The following is a 19,476-nucleotide window of genomic DNA, read 5'->3' on the forward strand; positions in this document are numbered from 1 at the left end:
ATATTTTACAGTACTACTGCGATAAAGGCAAAAATGCATCTCCAGCCGCCAATAAAATTTGTGCAGTTTATGGACCCGATACAGTTTCCATTTCCACCGCACAACGATGGTTTCAACGTTTTCGTTCTGGTGTAGAGGTGGTCGAAGATGCGCCACGCTCCGGAAGGCCTGTCGTCGAAAATTGCGATAAAATCGCTGAATTGGTCGAAAGAGACCGGCATAGTAGCAGCCGTAGCATCAGTCAAGAGCTGGGCATGAGTCATCAAAAATTCATTTCAATTTCAATAAAAACAAAATAAAAAATTCAATAAACATACCGCAAGACTATTTTGACAACCTTATATTTAAATAGTTTATAGGGTCTCCGATATTTCCCTTCAAGTGGTACCAACTTAATGGCAAACAAAAAATAGATACCTGGTTTGGGAGCAAGTGAACATCCGTATGTCTAACAAAATGTCACATGCATGCGTATACTCGTACATATATAATATTGGTGTTAGGGGAAGATACTAAGTGATATTATTTGGTATCAGGCAACACTCAGTGTCAGTCGGAGTTTCATGAAATTCTTTTTCAGCATGCGGGTTTGAAATATTATAGAAAGCCAGTACTGTCATCCAGCCAATAAGTTTTACCAAAAATTTATTTTCAGGAGAAATGTATTCCGTGCGTCGAAAGATATTTTCACGTAATTTCTTCTCGCCTTCCTAAAAACCCAAATAGCCATTGCATGACATGTCAGCAATAAATTTTTCGCTGCACTTAAATAGCCAAAAAATAATCATGCAGGAATGAGTGCGTTACATTTCGAGAACAACAGATGAGCATCACTAACCTGAAAACAAGTATGTATCTCAAGAGCTAAAGATTCAAAGACAAAGACGTTTGAAGAGCAATCGCACAAGCAAATAAACGTTTGCAATTACAACTGATTTATTGTATAGCGTGGATTATTTGGGTTAATTTGCTGAAAACTCGTGCCATCAAACGGATAATTTTTAAGAAATAAAATTCAATTTTTAATGCTAAACTAAATTGGAATGCATGAGTGTGTCGCGTCGTCGAAAATATGTTTGAAAAGCCGCGAGAATTAAAAAAACAAGGTACCTGACATCAATACATACATATGTATGTATGTATGTACATTTGTGTCTATGATGTGTGGTCCTATTGCATTTGCACATTTGCACAGATGCGTGCCGTTTTGGCTGGTTTTGGCTGCCCCTTCAACTGGATGTGCGATGCAGTTGCGTGTAGCCATATGCAAATGACAGCGAGTGCAATGAATGTGCAAATGAAAAGCTCACTCATTTTAGTGCGTAACGCATCGTTAAAAAATTACGAGGAAAACAGCGCACACCTCTGACTCATTTCTACCCATTATACACGGTGCTCAATACCCGATCTCTTGTTGAAGATGCCGTTTTATGAAATCATTTTCTTCTAACTGAAACCTTTTTTTTCGTTTTCAAAACTTTTTTACTCGATTGCGCCACAAAGGAATTCATATATGGAATGTTTGGTATGAGCTATAGTTCATAGAAATAATGTAATATCGGAAGAAATTGTTCAGATCGGCTCACTATAGCATATAGCTGCCATACAAACCGAACGATCGCAATCAAGGGCTTGTCTGGAAAACTTTCGCATTCGACGTGGTATCTTCACGAAATTTGACATGGATTACTGCATAAGGTAATGATATAATCTAGAAAAAAATTGTTCAGATCGGATTACTATGGCATATAACTTCCATACAAACTGAACAAATAGTTACTAAAAGAAATGCACCTGTGAAGGGTATATTAACTTCAGTGCAGCCGAAGTTAACGTTTTTTCTTGTTTTCTATATAATTATGATAAACTTAAGTACATATATGTATGTACGCATTTGAAATCATCGTTGGGATCTGAAATTAGAGGAGGTACCACATGAACAGTTCGCCAGAATCTTTACCTCGCTACGACGGCTACTGCTGCTTGTTTTGCTCTACAAAATTCAAATCGCGTTATTGTTTTGTTTATCCGTACGATTGTCTCTCTTTATATAAAATATGTATGTTATACGCATTATGTATGTATTTTATTAATTCATATATTATTATTTTTAAAAAACTTGTGTGCGCGTTCAAGCCAAACAGCAAATGTAAATACATATTTACAAGCACACATATACAATTTATATATGTATGCATGTATATAATAGTGTACATCTGCGTGGTACATACATATGTACATAGATATGCTTCGTTGCCAAGTTCCTCATTAAAATGCAACAACAAAAATGTGAATAATATGTTAGATCAGCTATAATTCGAGCGGCTTCAACAATACAATAACAACGTACATACATTGACAATCAGCTCATTAGCATTCCCAATATAACTACATACTACATATGTTATTTTATTTTTATTTATAAAATTTATAATTATATTAAAGTACATACATATTATATAGACCGTTCTGTTTCCTTTGTCATATTTTTCTAACACACAAGAACCTGAGTAAGCTAAGTTTCCGGTATGTAATTTATGTTTTTTTCTTGGATAGAATTTTTCTAAGGTTATCCCACAATTTACGATGACATATAGCATCTTTATTCACACATAAAAATAAGAAAAATTGATGGAAACCTTAAGCTCTGGTGAATAACTCAGCAGCAGGATTTTAAACTGGGATTGGTTAATTTCCATAGCACTGCCGTGTACGATGGAGATGGTTCTTAATTACAGAAATACATGTTGTCTTATTTTGCTAGATAAAAGTTACACAGGTTCCTTGGTAGTCATTATAAACAATAAGCCATATAAGAATTCCTTCGTTCTGTAATCGCCAAGGCAATAAATAGAACAGATCATATACACGCATACAGACAGATCATATGCAAACGTACATGTATGTATGTACGCTCGGCATTCCGGCTTGTGTAAATGCTCGAGTTGTGACGAATAAAATTTGATGGGCATTAGCTTAGGTTAGATACGAGATATATATTTGAAAATCGGTTTTTAGCCATCATCAAACAAAAGCCACACTACAGATGAGTATTTACTGGAACAGCTTGGTAACTACTGTGGTTACTTATACGCACTATCATACAATTTACTAAGGCGACGTGTTGTTTGAGTTCTTAGATATCGTATTAATGAAATACTTACATAAATATGTACATATATTATCTAAATATTACATCATTTGACAAATAAATATATTTTTCCATATGAGTCGTTACATGTTTATCATCAACTTTTCCAAAAGAATCCTAAATACTTTTCGTTTTTTTTTTAACACATTTAGTTGAATAAATGTGTGTATGTGTGTATATGCATATAGCTAAATGATGATGCTTCTGTGCACAAACAATAGCCACAATTGTAGCCAAGCAGTCTCATAGGACAAAAATTTGCATTCGAACAAAGAGAAATAAACAAGCTACACATTCGCCTGCTGTAAATGTTGATCTGCTTTCTGTGCCAAATTTATTTTGCTTTGCTTTTGTTGTTGCTGCAGTGTGTGAGTAAGTAAAAGTGGCAAGCAACAGCACGGTTTATTCACACATGTTGACACTGTGGCTGACATGCCAAATAGCTGAGATGCACAAATGAATACTCAGCGCATGAAAAATAAAAAAATACAATGGCGGGTTTTGTTGTTGGTGCTGTTGCAGTGAGCTGTCAAGTTATTGCTTTTATTTGTTTCGTGCTTAGGTTTTGTTGTTGTTTGTTTTAAAAGCTATTTCGGCTGACTCTAACCGTTGCTCTGCTCGTGTCGCTCATTGCATCTAGCGAGCGTTGTCGCCAGCGTGGAGCGTTTCGGTTGGAATCTTTGTAAATGTTGTTTCTGCTGTTGTTGTTGATAGCATTAGCGATTCGATGGGCCGCCGTTGACCGCCACATAGAGCAGATGTCTTATGTTTACAATTAAGCAACACGAGTATTAGGAAAACAAAAATAACAACATCTAATGTGCTAACTTACGTTTCCTATCTAAGCTTAAAATCGTTTGTATGCACAAAAACAAACCACATTGTACATAAGTACGTACATACATACTTGTATGTAGTACAAAAACCACGTACGAATAATGCAAAAGTCAATCTAAGAGTGAGTGGCAATACAAGCATCTACTGGCTGAAATCGCACTAGTTAGGAAAATATCCGTTTTATATCATCTAAATATTTATTGCACTTCATATTTTTATACCCTGAACAGGGTATATTAAGTTTGTCACGAAGTTTGTAACACCCAGCAGGAAGCGTCGGAGACCCTATAAAGTATAAGTATACTTATATGAATGATCAGTATATTGAGCTGAGTCGATTTAGCCATGTCCGTCCGTCTGTCTGTATATATACGAACTAGTCCCTCAGTTTTTAAGATATCGTTTTGAAATTTTGCGAACGTCATTTTCTCTTCAAGATGCTGCTCACCACTATAACATATAGCTGCCACACAACCTGAACGATCGGAATCAAGGTCTTCTTCACAAAAGTTGGCAAAGGTTAGTTTCTAAGATAATAATGTAATCTCCGAAGCTGCCATACAAACCGAACGATCGGAATCAAGGGCTTGTATAGAAACCTTTCACATTTGACGTGGTATCTTCACGAAATTTGACATGAATTACTGCTTAAGGTAATAATATAATCTCCGGATTACTATAGCATATAGCTTCCATACAAACTGAACGCATAGTTACTAAAAGAAATGCACTGTGAAGGGTAACAACATTTTGTAGTTTTTCTTAACTTTAAGGGGGAGGGGGTAAGGTTTGACAACTTTTTTTTTCCATTTTTTTTAATTTTTTTTTTCTGAACCATCAACATCTCAAGAATATTGTGTTAAAGTTTTAGGTCATTCGGAGAAAAACTAACGAAGTTACAGCAGGTTGAATAACGGTACCTCTAACTACCTGCGCTGAGTGTACAAAACTTTGAATCGATTTTCCCAAATATGTCATTTTTAAAGTCGGTGACCAGCCTACAGAAAAAACTACTGCATCGATCGTTTGAAAATTTTGTACAAATATTCTACATATATATACATAGCTCTCGAATGACGTCGAGTTTTTCCAAAAATTTTTATTTCTAAGAATTTTACAATAACAAATAGGACGATTTTTTCGTCCAAAATCGCCATTTTGGCTTGAAAATGGTACCGAAAATTGAAAAATTGGAAGATTAAAAAAAAACTCGACGTCAATTGAAAGATAAACTAACAAACTAAAGAAAGCATTTTCACTTTTTGGTTTCAGATGACCCAGTGATGCTGTAGGCTGGTCACCGCACAACAACTTTTTTTCGAAGTGCCTGCAGAGATCGACGATAAATCCGTTATTCCTCGCAATTTTTCGATAAAACTTTTTTTAAGTATCCTTCAAATGTTGTACTTTCATATAATAATATGTAAAATAAACCTACACCAATAATTTTTTCTAAAAAAATTCACGAAAAAAGGTCTTTTTTCGACGAAACAAACCTTACCCCCCCCTTAAAGGTAAGGTTGACTTTTGAAACATTTGAGGTTGATTGGGTAAATATTTACGGCTCATATGGAACTAGTAAGAGACTGACATATTTCTGACGATAATATGACTGCAAAAATATCAGTTGCTTGTATGAAAATATACTTCCGAACGACCAGTTGGATGTTCGATTCGTTACAGTTGTATAGTGTATATGGTTATAACAAGTGGATTTCTCTGCGGGGCAAGCGAATGAGTTTGTGTGAGCGTGTGTGTAAGTAGGCTAGTGCAGCGCAGATGTAGAGTCGCCGCTACTTTTAATGTTGATTTCTAAATTATCACAAGTTTCTATAAATAGCTTTATATACGCACATACATACGTATACCATATATGCATGTATATATATACTTACAAATATGTGTAGCAACAACAGATGTACCGCTATACTAGTGGCCATGTGTATGTACTTGTATATGTATGCATGAGGAAATGGGGCCAATGAATGAGTGGGCAGAACAAATGTTTTATTTTAGTTATCAGAATGAACTTTTCGAAATAAAGAAATGTGTACAAAATAAGTATGGGTAACGCCGAGACATAAATCAGGTTCGCCTCCACGCGGTGCATCTTGGGTAACGCTAAATGACCTGCGACCTCACGGCCTCGTAGAACTCATACGGACTATTAGGTTATGCTGAAGACATAACCCCATAAGAGCGGGCGTCAGCCCTCGCCTTGGCCTCAAAACTGAGACAATGTAAGACCGTGAAAGCCGTCTACCTTTCCGGGAGGTGGATAGCGGCTCTGAGTGGGGATCTTTATAACATGGAAACTAATATATGTACAAAATGTGACGTGGGAGGAAGTTGGTGGAAATGGACTTCGACGAAAAGATGAGGTAAGAAAAGGGCTGATCGGCTGTGATGTAAACAGTGTGGGATCGAGCAAATTCCAATCTACTTTAAAATGACAGAGGTCGCAGCAGCAGAAAGCCTCCCTCAATAATAAGCCATGGACAGGAGCGGTATCAACGTTTATCGAAATCGCCGAACGTGCTGCATCTACTGAACTCAGGTAGCGCAGTATGGGAGAAAATGGAAATCTCTCGCGATGATTGGAAGCGTGATAGATTCATATTTGCACAGCCACTATGCTCAAACTCGTGTCTGGCTCCCTACTGAAGCCTCCTCTCGTGAGGGAATTAAGAAGATGCTGCGGTGCCACAATTCTTCGCTACCCACTCATGACTGGAGAGTGTTGAGGAACCATATCGGCAAGCGCAGATTCTTTCAAATAAAAAGTCGGTTAGAGCTGAAGGTGGATTGTCGAACGACGGATCCGTAGCTGAGAAGAAACGATATTTATAGCTTAAAGACAAAGAGCCATAGGTATACAGAACAAGACAAGCAAGTCGGTCTTAAATGAACTTAACGTTTTTCTTTTACCACATTTTAGCAAAGTCACAACCAAACTAGGACGGAGCCGGGCAATGAACTCAAAGCTAGTCAAGGAGTGTATTACTTCGCTATCTGTGACATCAAGTTAATCCCATATTAAAGTTGGCCTGTTGTCTGACCATAGCGGGATCGTCGGAAACTATAAATCTATAGAAAATCCATGGAATAACTAGCTTTTAGCAAGATTCACATGACCATTATGATAGGTGTCCTAACTGGACATTGTCCTATTGGCACTCACGCGCTAAGGCTAAAGATTTTGAAGGACGTAACTTGTCAAAGTTGCAGGGAGGAAGATGAGCTGGAAACATCTAAACACTTTCATCTTCACTGTGCAACTGTCGCCAGACTAAGGTTGAAGTTAAAATGAATAGATTAAATAATTATAGAAAATACGATAACGGATAAATGAAGAACAGCTGACTTATTACAATATTGCCCAAATTACCATTTTCTCACTATGATATGTACCTTACAAGCCACATTAAATGAGTGCCCTTACTAATTTTGATGTTTACGAATTTGTGTGTACAGTAGAAAACTATAAAAACTACAATAAACACAGGAAGGTGGCCGAACTTAACAGTGAACGACCTCTAAGCCAATTGACGATGTTGTTATTGTTGTTGTTCGCTATTTGCTTGTCCGCTTGATTAACCGACTGGGACTTTGTTGTGATGGAGGCCGCTGCTGTTGCCAGCTGTGTAAAGTAATTGTAAGCAACAAAATAACAAAATAACTCAAGTGAAAAAGCAATAAAAGAAATACAAAAACAAGTAGGAAAGCGCAAAGTTCGGCTGCAACCGAACATGTCATACCCTTTGAACTTGCAAAAATCAAAGCCAGGGAAATACATTATGGTGCAAATCGTCAACCAGAGGATCGGAATCCAAGCAATTATATATACGGTTGATCTTCCTTAACTCGAATCACCATAATAAACAAAAAAACTTCGAGCTAGAGAAATTTCGAGTTATGGAAGGGAAATTTTATCAAATTTGACTTATATTGCCAATTCAAAAGTTCGATTTATCGAAGTTCGAGTTATGTAAATTCAATTATATATATTCAATGATGTTTTGTGGTCGTGGCCATTGTCCGATTACGCATCATAACGAAGACATAATTTTTCTTTATATCAGGGAACATACAAGTATGTACCTAGTTTATATAATAATTTTTACTCAAGTTACGGACGGATTGATTATATACATAATCATGTAAATATATATTGTACATAGATATGTGTATATAACCATATATATATGTACTTATATCTATTTCGCTTAGCTTCAGCTGATACGTACAAGCGTTAGGTGAACAAAACGATTATACTCTGTAGCAACAGGTTGCTAGAGTATAATAAAGAAAAGTAAAGAAGAAAAGCTAGAAAACAACAAAACAGTGTGTGTACATCTGTAAGTAGTTACAGTAAACTTAAGTGATAACAAGCGTGCTCGTTTTAAAAACGGCGGGGGATAGCGCACAACAACTTGTTAGCACAACTCAACTTCAGTATTACAATATTCGAAGCAAAAGCAGTGTGCGAATGGCTAAGTACATATTTGTTTTCAGATAAGTAAACTTACAACAACCACGTAGTAAAACCACTTGCGACCGGCATATCCTGGCAAAAGTCAAAGTTGTCGTAAACACCACAGATTCTAACTAGTGTTTTTTTTTTTTTAAAGAGCATAGTTACGCTTCGGCGCAGTATTTTTCCAAAAGCAAAACATGGAATTCGTGTACAAAATTAAAAAATTTCGCTGGAATATAAGTTGAACTAGTCATATACATACATATTTATTTGAAGTATGAAAGCTCTCAACTGAAACTTGGTAAAAAAAATACAAGATGTTCTTATAGAAAAATGACAGCTGCTTGACTAGTCCTAGTTTTAAACTAGTACGTTTCAATGAAGAGGGAAATAGTGCAAAAAACAAAATGAAACACGACTTGTTACAGAAGTGAAGTACTTACTTGACATTATCACTTATCAGTATTTTTGTTGCCATTTTCCGCACGCTTGTTTCGCCTTTTGTGCTGTTGTTTATATTTACTAAACGTTGTCATTGTAGTTGTAATTATTTACACTGTATTTTCGTTACATCGCAGTGGAGTCTGTCGCAAGCGCTGGGTAAATGATATTGTTGTGATATATTTATCTTTGCAACAGCAATCGCAACGCTGGTGTACCGTGATGCAAGTACATACATATGTATGTATGTACATGCGTTTTTACATTAGTAATATCAATAAATGTATTGATTTCGCCTCAATTAATTGCAGATACGAAAGAAACATTCACTTGTTGTTGATAAATAATTCAAATGTGCAACCACATGCCATAACTCAATTATATAATTATTGTCACATTGATGGATGAAGCGGTCTAGCTCAAGATCAGCCACATCATTAAATATTTTAAGGCTATGCACAATTATACCGATTTGTGTAGGTGAGCATTACTTACGCAAACCACAGAATTTTCATTTCTTTATTAATATGTATACCCCTCTACTACATACATATGTAGAGCTAAAATGCGTATTTACAGTGGCGATAAAAATTCAGAAATCGTAGAATAAATGAGATAGATATGATCTTATGTTTTTATGTCCAGAGTTTAATATGTACATATGTATGTATGTATGTATGTATGTAAGTAACAAAAAAGTTGCCAGACTAGAACTTGCTTTTAGTCAGTTTGTATAGCAGCTATATGGTAAAGTGGTCCGAACTGTACAAGATGGTACATTTGGGGATTGTAGCATTGCGTGAGACAATATAATCTCTGGCAAGTTCCGTGAAGATGTCTTGTCAAGTAAAAAACATTTTCATACAAGAACTTGATTTTGTTCGTTCACTTTGTTTGTCAGCTATATACTAAAGAGGTCCTATGTAAGCAGCTTCGCGGGAGGATAAAGACATGTGCAAAATTTCAGATGATTGCTTCTATGTTGCTAAACCCCAAAAAGCGTAATAATATTTGCTTCTGTCTCCATTTCTTCCGTCATTTCCATTAATGCTCCGAGTTTCTGGTGTAAAGTATTCTATTGAAAGTATGCGTAGTGATATACCTTCATGTAAATGTTATGCACCAATTTTGGTCCTTATCGGCTATAATCGTTTAGACAAGCAGTGTCATTCTAAGTTAACACACTCTTGGTAGATACGTTCACCGTGAGAATTGTCACAGCAAAGCATGAAATGGTGAAATACAAGGTAAGCAGCAAATTCGATTGACTGACTTTATAAACATATTAGACGGCGGATTCGCCTCCATTTTTTCAAAAAGTTGCAAATTATACAACCTCTATATATGGTATAATCTTTTTGATTAGTGTCTGGTGTTATATTGGCTATCATTTAAACGTCTTATGTTTGGAGTATAAAAAGATAAAAGTGAGAAGGGAAATGTAATACGAATATGCGAAGGTTTTAAATTTAAAAGAACTTTCGATAGACGCTGGTTTTGCCTTCTATAGCTGACGTTCAATTTAATATTTGATAAGGTTTTACACAAAATTAATGCAAGGCTTAAAATTGTTCCACTATTAACAATTCCGCTTTTCGGATGAAATCGGAACGCAAACCACAATAAAGAAAAGAAGACATACTTATATACATACATTCGTGTATACCGATTGCAAGGTAAGATCATAATTACATAATACACGCATTACATTACATTATTTTTGATTCATATGGCTTAACAAATACTACATATGTATGTATGTATGTATGTATGTATGCATAATGAAGTGCAAAATATGACTGACTACTAATTTATTGTTTTTGAATTATCTTGTGGCTAATGAAAACCACAATTACAGGCACACTTCCATCCCATGCATAAAAATGCAATGAATCATTGGACCGTATTTTTTCAAAGATGCTGTTGGACAACGTTACGGTGAATGGCGATCATATTTATTTAACGCCTTTAGTATCAAAGAAATTTACTTTTCATTTTTCTATTAGAAATTCATAATTATTTATTGCGTTTTACTATCATTATTACTGTTATTATTATTATTTTGCATTGAAATTCTTCGCCAACAAATTTGCAATGCAAATCATATTATTTGTTTATTGTTATTCAATGTTGTTGCTTTTGTGGTATGCAAATGATGTTGTCCTTATAATATATAGACGACATCTGATTTACACCAGTTGATCTACTCAAAATGCATTGAAATCGTAATACAATACTATTTCTATTTGATTAACATCTCACAGGCAGACATACACACATACATATGTACGGACTTCAGAAATTTCTGTTTGTATGCTAGAACACTAGTCAGGAAAATCGCTAGCATACAAACAGAAATTTCCGAAGTCCGAATATTGGTTATACGGCCTTTTACCTTATTTGACCAACAATTTCAAGCACAATCCATTAAATTAAGTAAGTATTTACTTGTAAATAGGTGCATTACTTTACGTTCTTTGATCATATTAAGCTCTCACTAAGCGTCGGCAATGACCGCGTACATTGTGTATTCTTGTTCTCTCATTTCATTTTTGATCTGAACTTACATACATCGGTAACTGCTTTTTACATATATACACATACATATATAGTATTGTAAGACCTAGACTAGGACCTTGAAAACAATATTAATTGAAAATTCAAACTACACAACTTCACCAAAAAATTGCATTGCTTATTAAAACGAATTTTCCGAACGAATCAACACCATAAAACCGAAAAGAGATTTTTAGGAGTGACAATTTAATCTCATTAAATATTAGGTGTTCGATGGCTCAAAGTGTATAGTGTGGAGTAGAGAAAAAGCTTTCATGTGCATATTACAAATTTTTCATTAACAATTAAGCCATATGAAAAACATCTGTAAACATTAGTTGGTACTACTTACAATTATGGCCAGATAGTAACGGTAATCATATGGCAGTGGCCCATCGCCGTCCATAATGAAGTTTTGTGTTCGTAGAAAATGATCGAGGAAACGCGGATGATAATTAATCACCTGCGTGACCTGATCCAACTCCAAATCTTCCATATTGTAATCTTGATTAGAACACTGAAATCGTAAACAGAAAATATTTATTTAATAATATTTACTGAAAATAATGAACTAAATAAATAAATAATCAAAAGTGAGTATAAATTAATGGCTAATAGATACTTAAACTTCCATTATGTAAAATATATATAAAATGATTAAAACATGTGTGGTCAACTAGACTTTTTTAGATGATCTTTCTTTCATTTGAATAATCGATGTATCTTTGAAAGGTCGTTAGTATTAAAGATATTATGACCAGCATTTGTACTCGTATAGCTATGTCAGTGTATTCGTAAGCTACTTTCATGAAAATCTTTAATATAGTATATATTTTGCTGTCGAGGACTAAGAAGCCTAATAAATCCAATCATCAACAAACAAATGCATTAGCTCGTTCCCTTCTGAGCAAGAACCAAATACATATACCATGTACGTATTCTAAAATCTAGAATAGGGTATATACGAAAACATTTACATATATAAATTACGTGTCACGTGTTCTCTGGAGTACACTTTTCCGACTACTAAACCGATTTTAATAAAATGTATACATATATCAGTTGTGTTAAAAGTGAAAACCATTCATAAACATACAAAATGTATTTGTAAACATAAGCATTTGTTCAAAACTTAAAACAAAACAAAAATAATAAATTTGTTTCTTAAGTGCTAAATATCATTAGCTAGTCAAGTTTCTGTTGCAAAAGCGTTTTTCAATTCAAAATATAAATAAAAATTCTATTGATTATTTTTCAAATGCTGAAACTGAATACATAATTGGGAAAAACGACAATTGATCATTTCTTGCTAGTTTCTTTACTCTATCGTTTTTCGCTCTTTGTGAGAGCAACTGGCAATCATATTCATCCTGATAGCTAGCAGTTAAGATACAAACCTAATAATTATTATAATTTTGAGTAAAATGTTAAATGAAAAAATCCTTATTTTTTCCATTGACAAATATCTGTATCATCCATTCTCAAAACTTAAGTTCAAGTACAATCTCCTGGATACCTTTACCAACAATAACATTTTTGCCGTATTGAATAGTTTATTATAATAGTATTTAATGTAAATAAATATATCATATCCACAGCAACACGTGGCGGATCTACTAGTAAATATAAAAAATGTCAATGAAAAAAGTTTTCCATACAAGAAACTGATTTTGATTGGTCATTTTATATGGCAGCTATATGTGGTAAAATTCGGATATCTTGGAAAGAAAACGACGGGACTTTTTTACTTATATACAGAGGGACAGGTGGCCATACAGACAAACAGAATGACTAAATCGACTCAATACGTCACACAGATCATTTATATATAAATTTTATAGTCGCCGCCGTTTCCCTCCGAGTGTTAGAAACTTCGTGGCAAACTTGGTACGCTCTGTACAGGGTATAAAGAAACTAATTGAATATACATACATACGTACATGTTTATATGTATGTATATATATGTAAGTAACATAATAATATGCAGCTTCAGCATTCTAGCCTTTGACACTGACGTGTAATCGCCGTTGACTTTTCTAATTTGTTCAATGTTTTAGATAAGCATATGTCTTCATCATCATTTGCATAAAGCTTATGAATATATTTAAGTGCTAAAAGCTTTTATAAGCAGCATTTGTTTACTAATATTTTGCATGAATTGAATATGTCAACGAAACTGGATGGCGAATACACTGAAGAACAGATAATGTCTACCACCAGCGCCTCACACTCGATGTTTTCGCTACTATTCACTATGGGTTAATAATTAATTATAGTTTAGACTGTTTAATATTCATTGCTGACTTAAATGGCGCCAATGCTAATGAGCTGCTCTTTGCAACAAATGTTTCCACATGCACAAACTTAGATTTGTACATAAAGTTTCAGCAATGTATATTTAAAACAGCGAATTTTCAGCTAACATGGCGTATGAGCAATTTGCTCTAAGAAAATTTTAGTTAAGACAAATAAAACCAGTTTGCCTCACACTGTTCTACTCTCGGCAGTGTTAAGATTCAGTTGTTTTTACATTTTAACTGAAAATCGAAGACATCCCTAAAAGCAATCATTAATACCAAACTAAATTACAAAAAAAAATTGTAAATTGTAAGGACCACAGAAGAGATAGGTATTGCTAAACTTCAGTTAGAAGAACAAAGGTCTAACAAGTGGTAAATAAATAAAAAAAGTAAGGATGCAGCAGTAACTGGCGGTGTTGAAACAATATCTACAACATTGCCGTTCTATACCCTAAATATAATCAAGCGTCGTGTTCTTAAAACAGTGGGTTCAATCACAAAACCGATAATAGAATTGAAGGCATTTACGAGTATATAATTATTAATAAATAAGAAACTTTACGACTTCAACCTACTTTACCCTGACCATATTACCAAGCAGCCGACAGACGGTAATAATATGCATGAGTGGAAATGCTTTAAACAATTCACATGCTTCATATATACACGCATATGAAAGTATTCACTCGAGCATGTTGTAAATATGTGCAGTGTTATTTACTTGTAAGCGAGAAATAGAAAAAACACAAGTAATATAAACTATCAAATTAAAAAATACTTTTCATATTCATAAACAGCGTGAACGCGACAAGTTTTCAATTAGCGTTTAACGGCTACATGTCTGAACGTTTCGACTGACGCGAGACAAACTTCACTGAACTATGTTACTGACTCGACGAAAATTTGCATATTTGTACAATTTGAGACGAACGAATACACACATGCACATTGGAACACAGATGGGCGATGGCCAACTTATTAAGCGCGCCGAATATCACCTCTTATTTCACATTTATTGTTGTTACTGCCTCTCCCATTGAAGAATTATGACTTTTTGTACATTTACTCGTTTCTATATTTGTTTTCGACAATAAAAAAATAGAGTCTACGCGCTGGCGCAAAAATGAACGTGAATTGTAAAACTTATGACAGTTTTGAGTCCATCAAATACTGCAATATTTGGTCGGCGGTTAAGGTCACAAACAGATAGGCAATGGCAGCAAGCAAAAAGATAAACAAACTAATAAAACAGAAATGGGAAATTTATATAGTATACTATGCAAATATAAAGCGTACAGTGCACACACACTCAAATGCATTAATAGCTATAATAAGTACTGTGTGCGTACGTGCCGTGTTTGCATAAAACTTTATGTCTTTATTGCTTTTATTTATTTTATGTGCGCTCGCAACTCTATTGGTATAAAGCATTAGGTAAACACTCTGTTGACAATAAACCACAGCCGTTTTCAAAACTGACATACGCTGCTGTTGCATTGGACATCTTACTGAGGAAAGTCCCAAGCAAATGGAGTAATTATTTAAAATTGTCTGCCTTAAGCAAATATCCAATGGTGCGACCTTTTTGATTCCTTGAAATAATATTCGAACGACTTTCTTAAGTGGCTAAGAAAGACTAATGCCGTTGTCTTAATGTCAAGACTCCTTCCTTAGGTAAAGTTAACCATAGCTTATCTGACAGATGGTTACTAACCAGACATTGAAAAACGGCCATAACGAGAGAAATAACAGTGAATATTATTATTGCTACAAATAAGTTTAAAAAGGTGTTCGGCATTTCGTTAAAAAGCAGAATTGCATACATACAATGAGTTTATGAGCATGTCACGTCGCATTTTGAACGCTTGAATTGCCATTAGAATTCAGTGAGAGCATGATAGTATAAAAATGCTTATTCGCGTACTTCTTACGAACTGGTTAATTTGAAGTCTTGAACTTGTCCAATAGTTTGTCAAGTCAAGTTCTTGAAACTTTTTTAACGTCGCCATGTTTCTTTTAGTTTCCCGCTTCAATTGCGTTGTAAAGATATACATAGAAAAGCTTTAATTACCTCTAGTCCGCGTATTAGTACATGGTACTTCTAGAACTTGGTCAACCACAGCGTGCTGTTCCATTTAAACATACACTTACAAAAGTTCGAAGTAAATAGATTGCCGAATTGTAAACATGTGTAAAAAGTGACAGCTGTTGTATATCTAAGCTGCATAGACTGAGCATACACAAACCATTATATATACGCATACCCGTAAAAGCACGCATACATATTCATATATGTACATATGTATGCACATACATGAAAAACAACCAATATTTCCCCACACTATACATTGGCGCCCGTCATGTAAATGCAAACGAAAAACTACGAAAATATGTATGTATGTATGTATGTCAGCCGGTCTCGTCTGAGTGGAGGATGTTGCTTTTCCTGTTGCTGCTGATAAAATGTAAATTATCGCTGCCACTGAGTGTTTTCATGCAATCAAGCTTTAGACAAAACAAATCATTCAGTTCACACATATTTATATTAACAGAAACGTAGAGTGAGCTAGCCCAACGTCACTATAAAAAATAATTCTCCCATTTTACACGTACATATGTGTGTGTGCGTTTGTGCGCAGGCAACGTGCTATCAACGCTCTTTCAGACGAGTACGAGAATTGCTTCGTCTGGTTTTTGTTTTGATTAAATCACTTGTTACTTTACTCTTTCTTTTGCTTTTGTTTTTGTTATTGTTTTTATTGAGGATGACAACACAACCCAACACAATCGAATGCAGACTTATGAAATTTATTTATCAACAATGTTTTCAATTAAAATGTTACTTATACGCCATGGTTTAATAGAGGGCGATGCGATAAATCAACAAAGCGAACGATATTCTCCACAATAAGAGAATGTGTAATGTTATTATATAAATTAAAAATCATAAATCAAAGTTGTTTTATTCTTTACGAAATATTCGCCTTCTTCATGATTCATAAAGCTCATACATATGTACATATATGAATTTTAGTCAAGAGAGGGTACGTGGCGTATACGTAATAAATTTTACATTATACACACCCGGATTAATATGCCTATATTTTCTGCAAATATATTCGTAAATTAGTGGTTACTTAATTCAGGGTCATAAATAATTAACAGACGCCACTAAATACGAATATCTATATGAAATAGCAATAAACACTTTAATATACATATATACATACATACATACATGAATGAATGTATAATAAAAGCAAATAAAACATTATATGTTGTATCGATATCAGCATATGGGTAAATGAGTAAGAAATAAATTTGATTATGTGAATTTTCATAACAAAATATTTATATATAAAATTGTATAGCAGAATTAATTGCACTTATAATATACATGTAATAATTCCTGGATATTAAGGAAGGGAAGACCGTAAATAAAATATTCTTAAATCAAAAAACTCAGATCACTTATTGAAAAGCTGGAGGTGTGAAAAAACACATGCCGTATATTATTGAGTTGGGGAAAAAATCGCCATCAAAACTAAACTTGAGTAAACTTATCTTGATGATCTTTCTTTAGCAAATATTACGAGTTTGTAGATGGGCGTATTCGGAACACTGCCACTCCCACATAACGCCATTAACCAAAACATATAAAGTGTCATAACTAAGCACAAAATTAACATATAAAACTATAATTTAGTGCAGGGGATGGCTGCAGCATGGGGCACAAGTGGGTATAAAATGTTGAAACCCCGCCATCTAATAAGTTTAATGTGCATACGTCTTAAACCAATTAAGCGCCAACAACCAAATTCGCTCAGCGCAAATATTATAAGAATTCCTACAGTTTGAAAATAGATGAAATCGGATGATAACCCCGCTCACTCCCCATATAACGCTATTGTTAAAAACTACTAAAGCGCGATAAATCAATAACTAAATACGCCAGATACATTAAATTTTACCCTCGAGATTGTGTGACAGAACTTTACGAGAGCTGGGGCCAAAATTGGACGATCGGAGTGGCGCCTCCCACTTTTAAGTGAAAACACATATACATACCTACTATGTATATCTTGAGACCCGACAGACCGATTTAAACCAAAATTGACATCTGACATTTTTATGTTACAGTGTGAAAGTGGGACTACAGCCACGTCTACTTCCCATATAACACAATTTTAAATTCCATCTGATTCTTACTTTTCGAGTGTACAAATCACAAAAAAATTAATATACCGGGATAAAACTCTGCACTAATATTGACTTTCCAATATGCTCCATTATGGCCATCTTTGTGCCTAAAATGGGTAAAATTTGGGGAAAACTTGACCTAGCCCCACATACTAATATGAGAATTTTCGAACATCCGGATGACCTTATTCCATATGACTGGTAATTTTATGTGAGGTACCTTATGAAACATAGGGAACATTTTTTTAGTCTATGACATGTTAATAGTATGTGGTATTGGCAAGAATAGATATAATTGGGTCAAAATTAAAGCCGATACTTAATATAAAGTTTTGCCAACTTCTAAATGTATTTCCCTGGCTTTGATCATTGTAAAGTGCAAGAATATAAAATGTTCGGTTACATCCAAACTTAGCCCTTCCTTACTTGTTGCTATCTGATATTTGTACATTAAAGTGCTGACAAGTGTGAAAAAAATATTTGTATCTTTAATCTATGAAAAGAACGCTGCCTAAACCAGAGAATACAGCTTTATTGCGCACACGCGCATGCCTAAAACGGCTGCAGAGAGAGCTCAATAACATAATAATATATACATAATAAACATAATGAAATAGCGAAGACAAAATAGTAATATCTTAGAAGGCGCGAACACAGTAAAAACATCGGACCTGCGAAACATATACCAATATGTATATTACATACCATATATGTACGTGTGTGATACATACAGAGCAACGAAGAGCCAAGAGTGCGTTGCCACTCAACTGACCGCGTTCGGTTCGTGGTTTGCACTGTTTGCTGTGGTTTGCCGGTATTTGTCGTGGCAGTGTTCTGCAAGCATTTGTCACTCGTGTCTGCCCACATTTATCGCCAACAAATTGTGAGCAACACTTAGTTGTTTGATCTCATATTTAAATTTGCATAAATTTACATTGAACGAGACGATTTTATTGCTCATTCAACTTGATTTCTTTTTTAAATATTTTTCTTAAGCCACTATTAACTGTTCCAATCTTCATATACATTGAAGTAGTTATCACAGCACAGTATTTTGAAGTTTGTTTCGTTATAAATTAGGCAAATTATTTGTTTTAATCGTATACTTTTACTGCCTCATGAAATTTTATTTTTAAATGGTTCCCCGATTTCGCGGGCTTTTCATGTTTTTTCTCCATATAAACTACCAAAATTCAATATATACATACAGTGGTGGCCATAACATATGCAACTAATACATTAGTTTAGAAAAAGTGTATATATTTTACCAATAACCTTTGCAAACCGTCGATTGGATATGAAATTATTAAAATTTGGTATTTTTACTTTTATTTAACGTTTTTAAACAGAAAAATTTAGTTCATAAAAAAAAATAAGAATACCATTTTGATTTCAACTCTAAAATTACGTGGGCAAAACATATGCAACTTTTTGGAAACAGTGGTAAATAATAGGATTTACTAATATTTTGTTCCAAATCCATAGTTTTTTTTATCACTTCCGCACATCTTCTC

General features: G+C 34.4%; 1 protein-coding gene across 7 annotated transcripts in view; it reads right to left on the bottom strand.

Moving 5' to 3' along the window:
• The window catches only part of LOC126757670 (sestrin homolog), a 71,219-nt gene that overhangs the window by 4,538 nt on the left and 47,205 nt on the right, over positions 1–19,476 (bottom strand). For all 7 annotated transcript variants that reach the window (XM_050471758.1, XM_050471759.1, XM_050471761.1 and 4 more), the window contains one exon: positions 11,815–11,979. In XM_050471758.1, coding sequence (XP_050327715.1) covers positions 11,815–11,979 — 165 coding nt within the window. Of the gene's footprint in view, positions 1–11,814; positions 11,980–19,476 lie in introns of those variants that run through there.

Source organism: Bactrocera neohumeralis, chromosome 4 (genome assembly GCF_024586455.1).
Source record: "Bactrocera neohumeralis isolate Rockhampton chromosome 4, APGP_CSIRO_Bneo_wtdbg2-racon-allhic-juicebox.fasta_v2, whole genome shotgun sequence".
Classification (NCBI taxonomy): Eukaryota; Metazoa; Arthropoda; class Insecta; order Diptera; family Tephritidae; genus Bactrocera; species Bactrocera neohumeralis.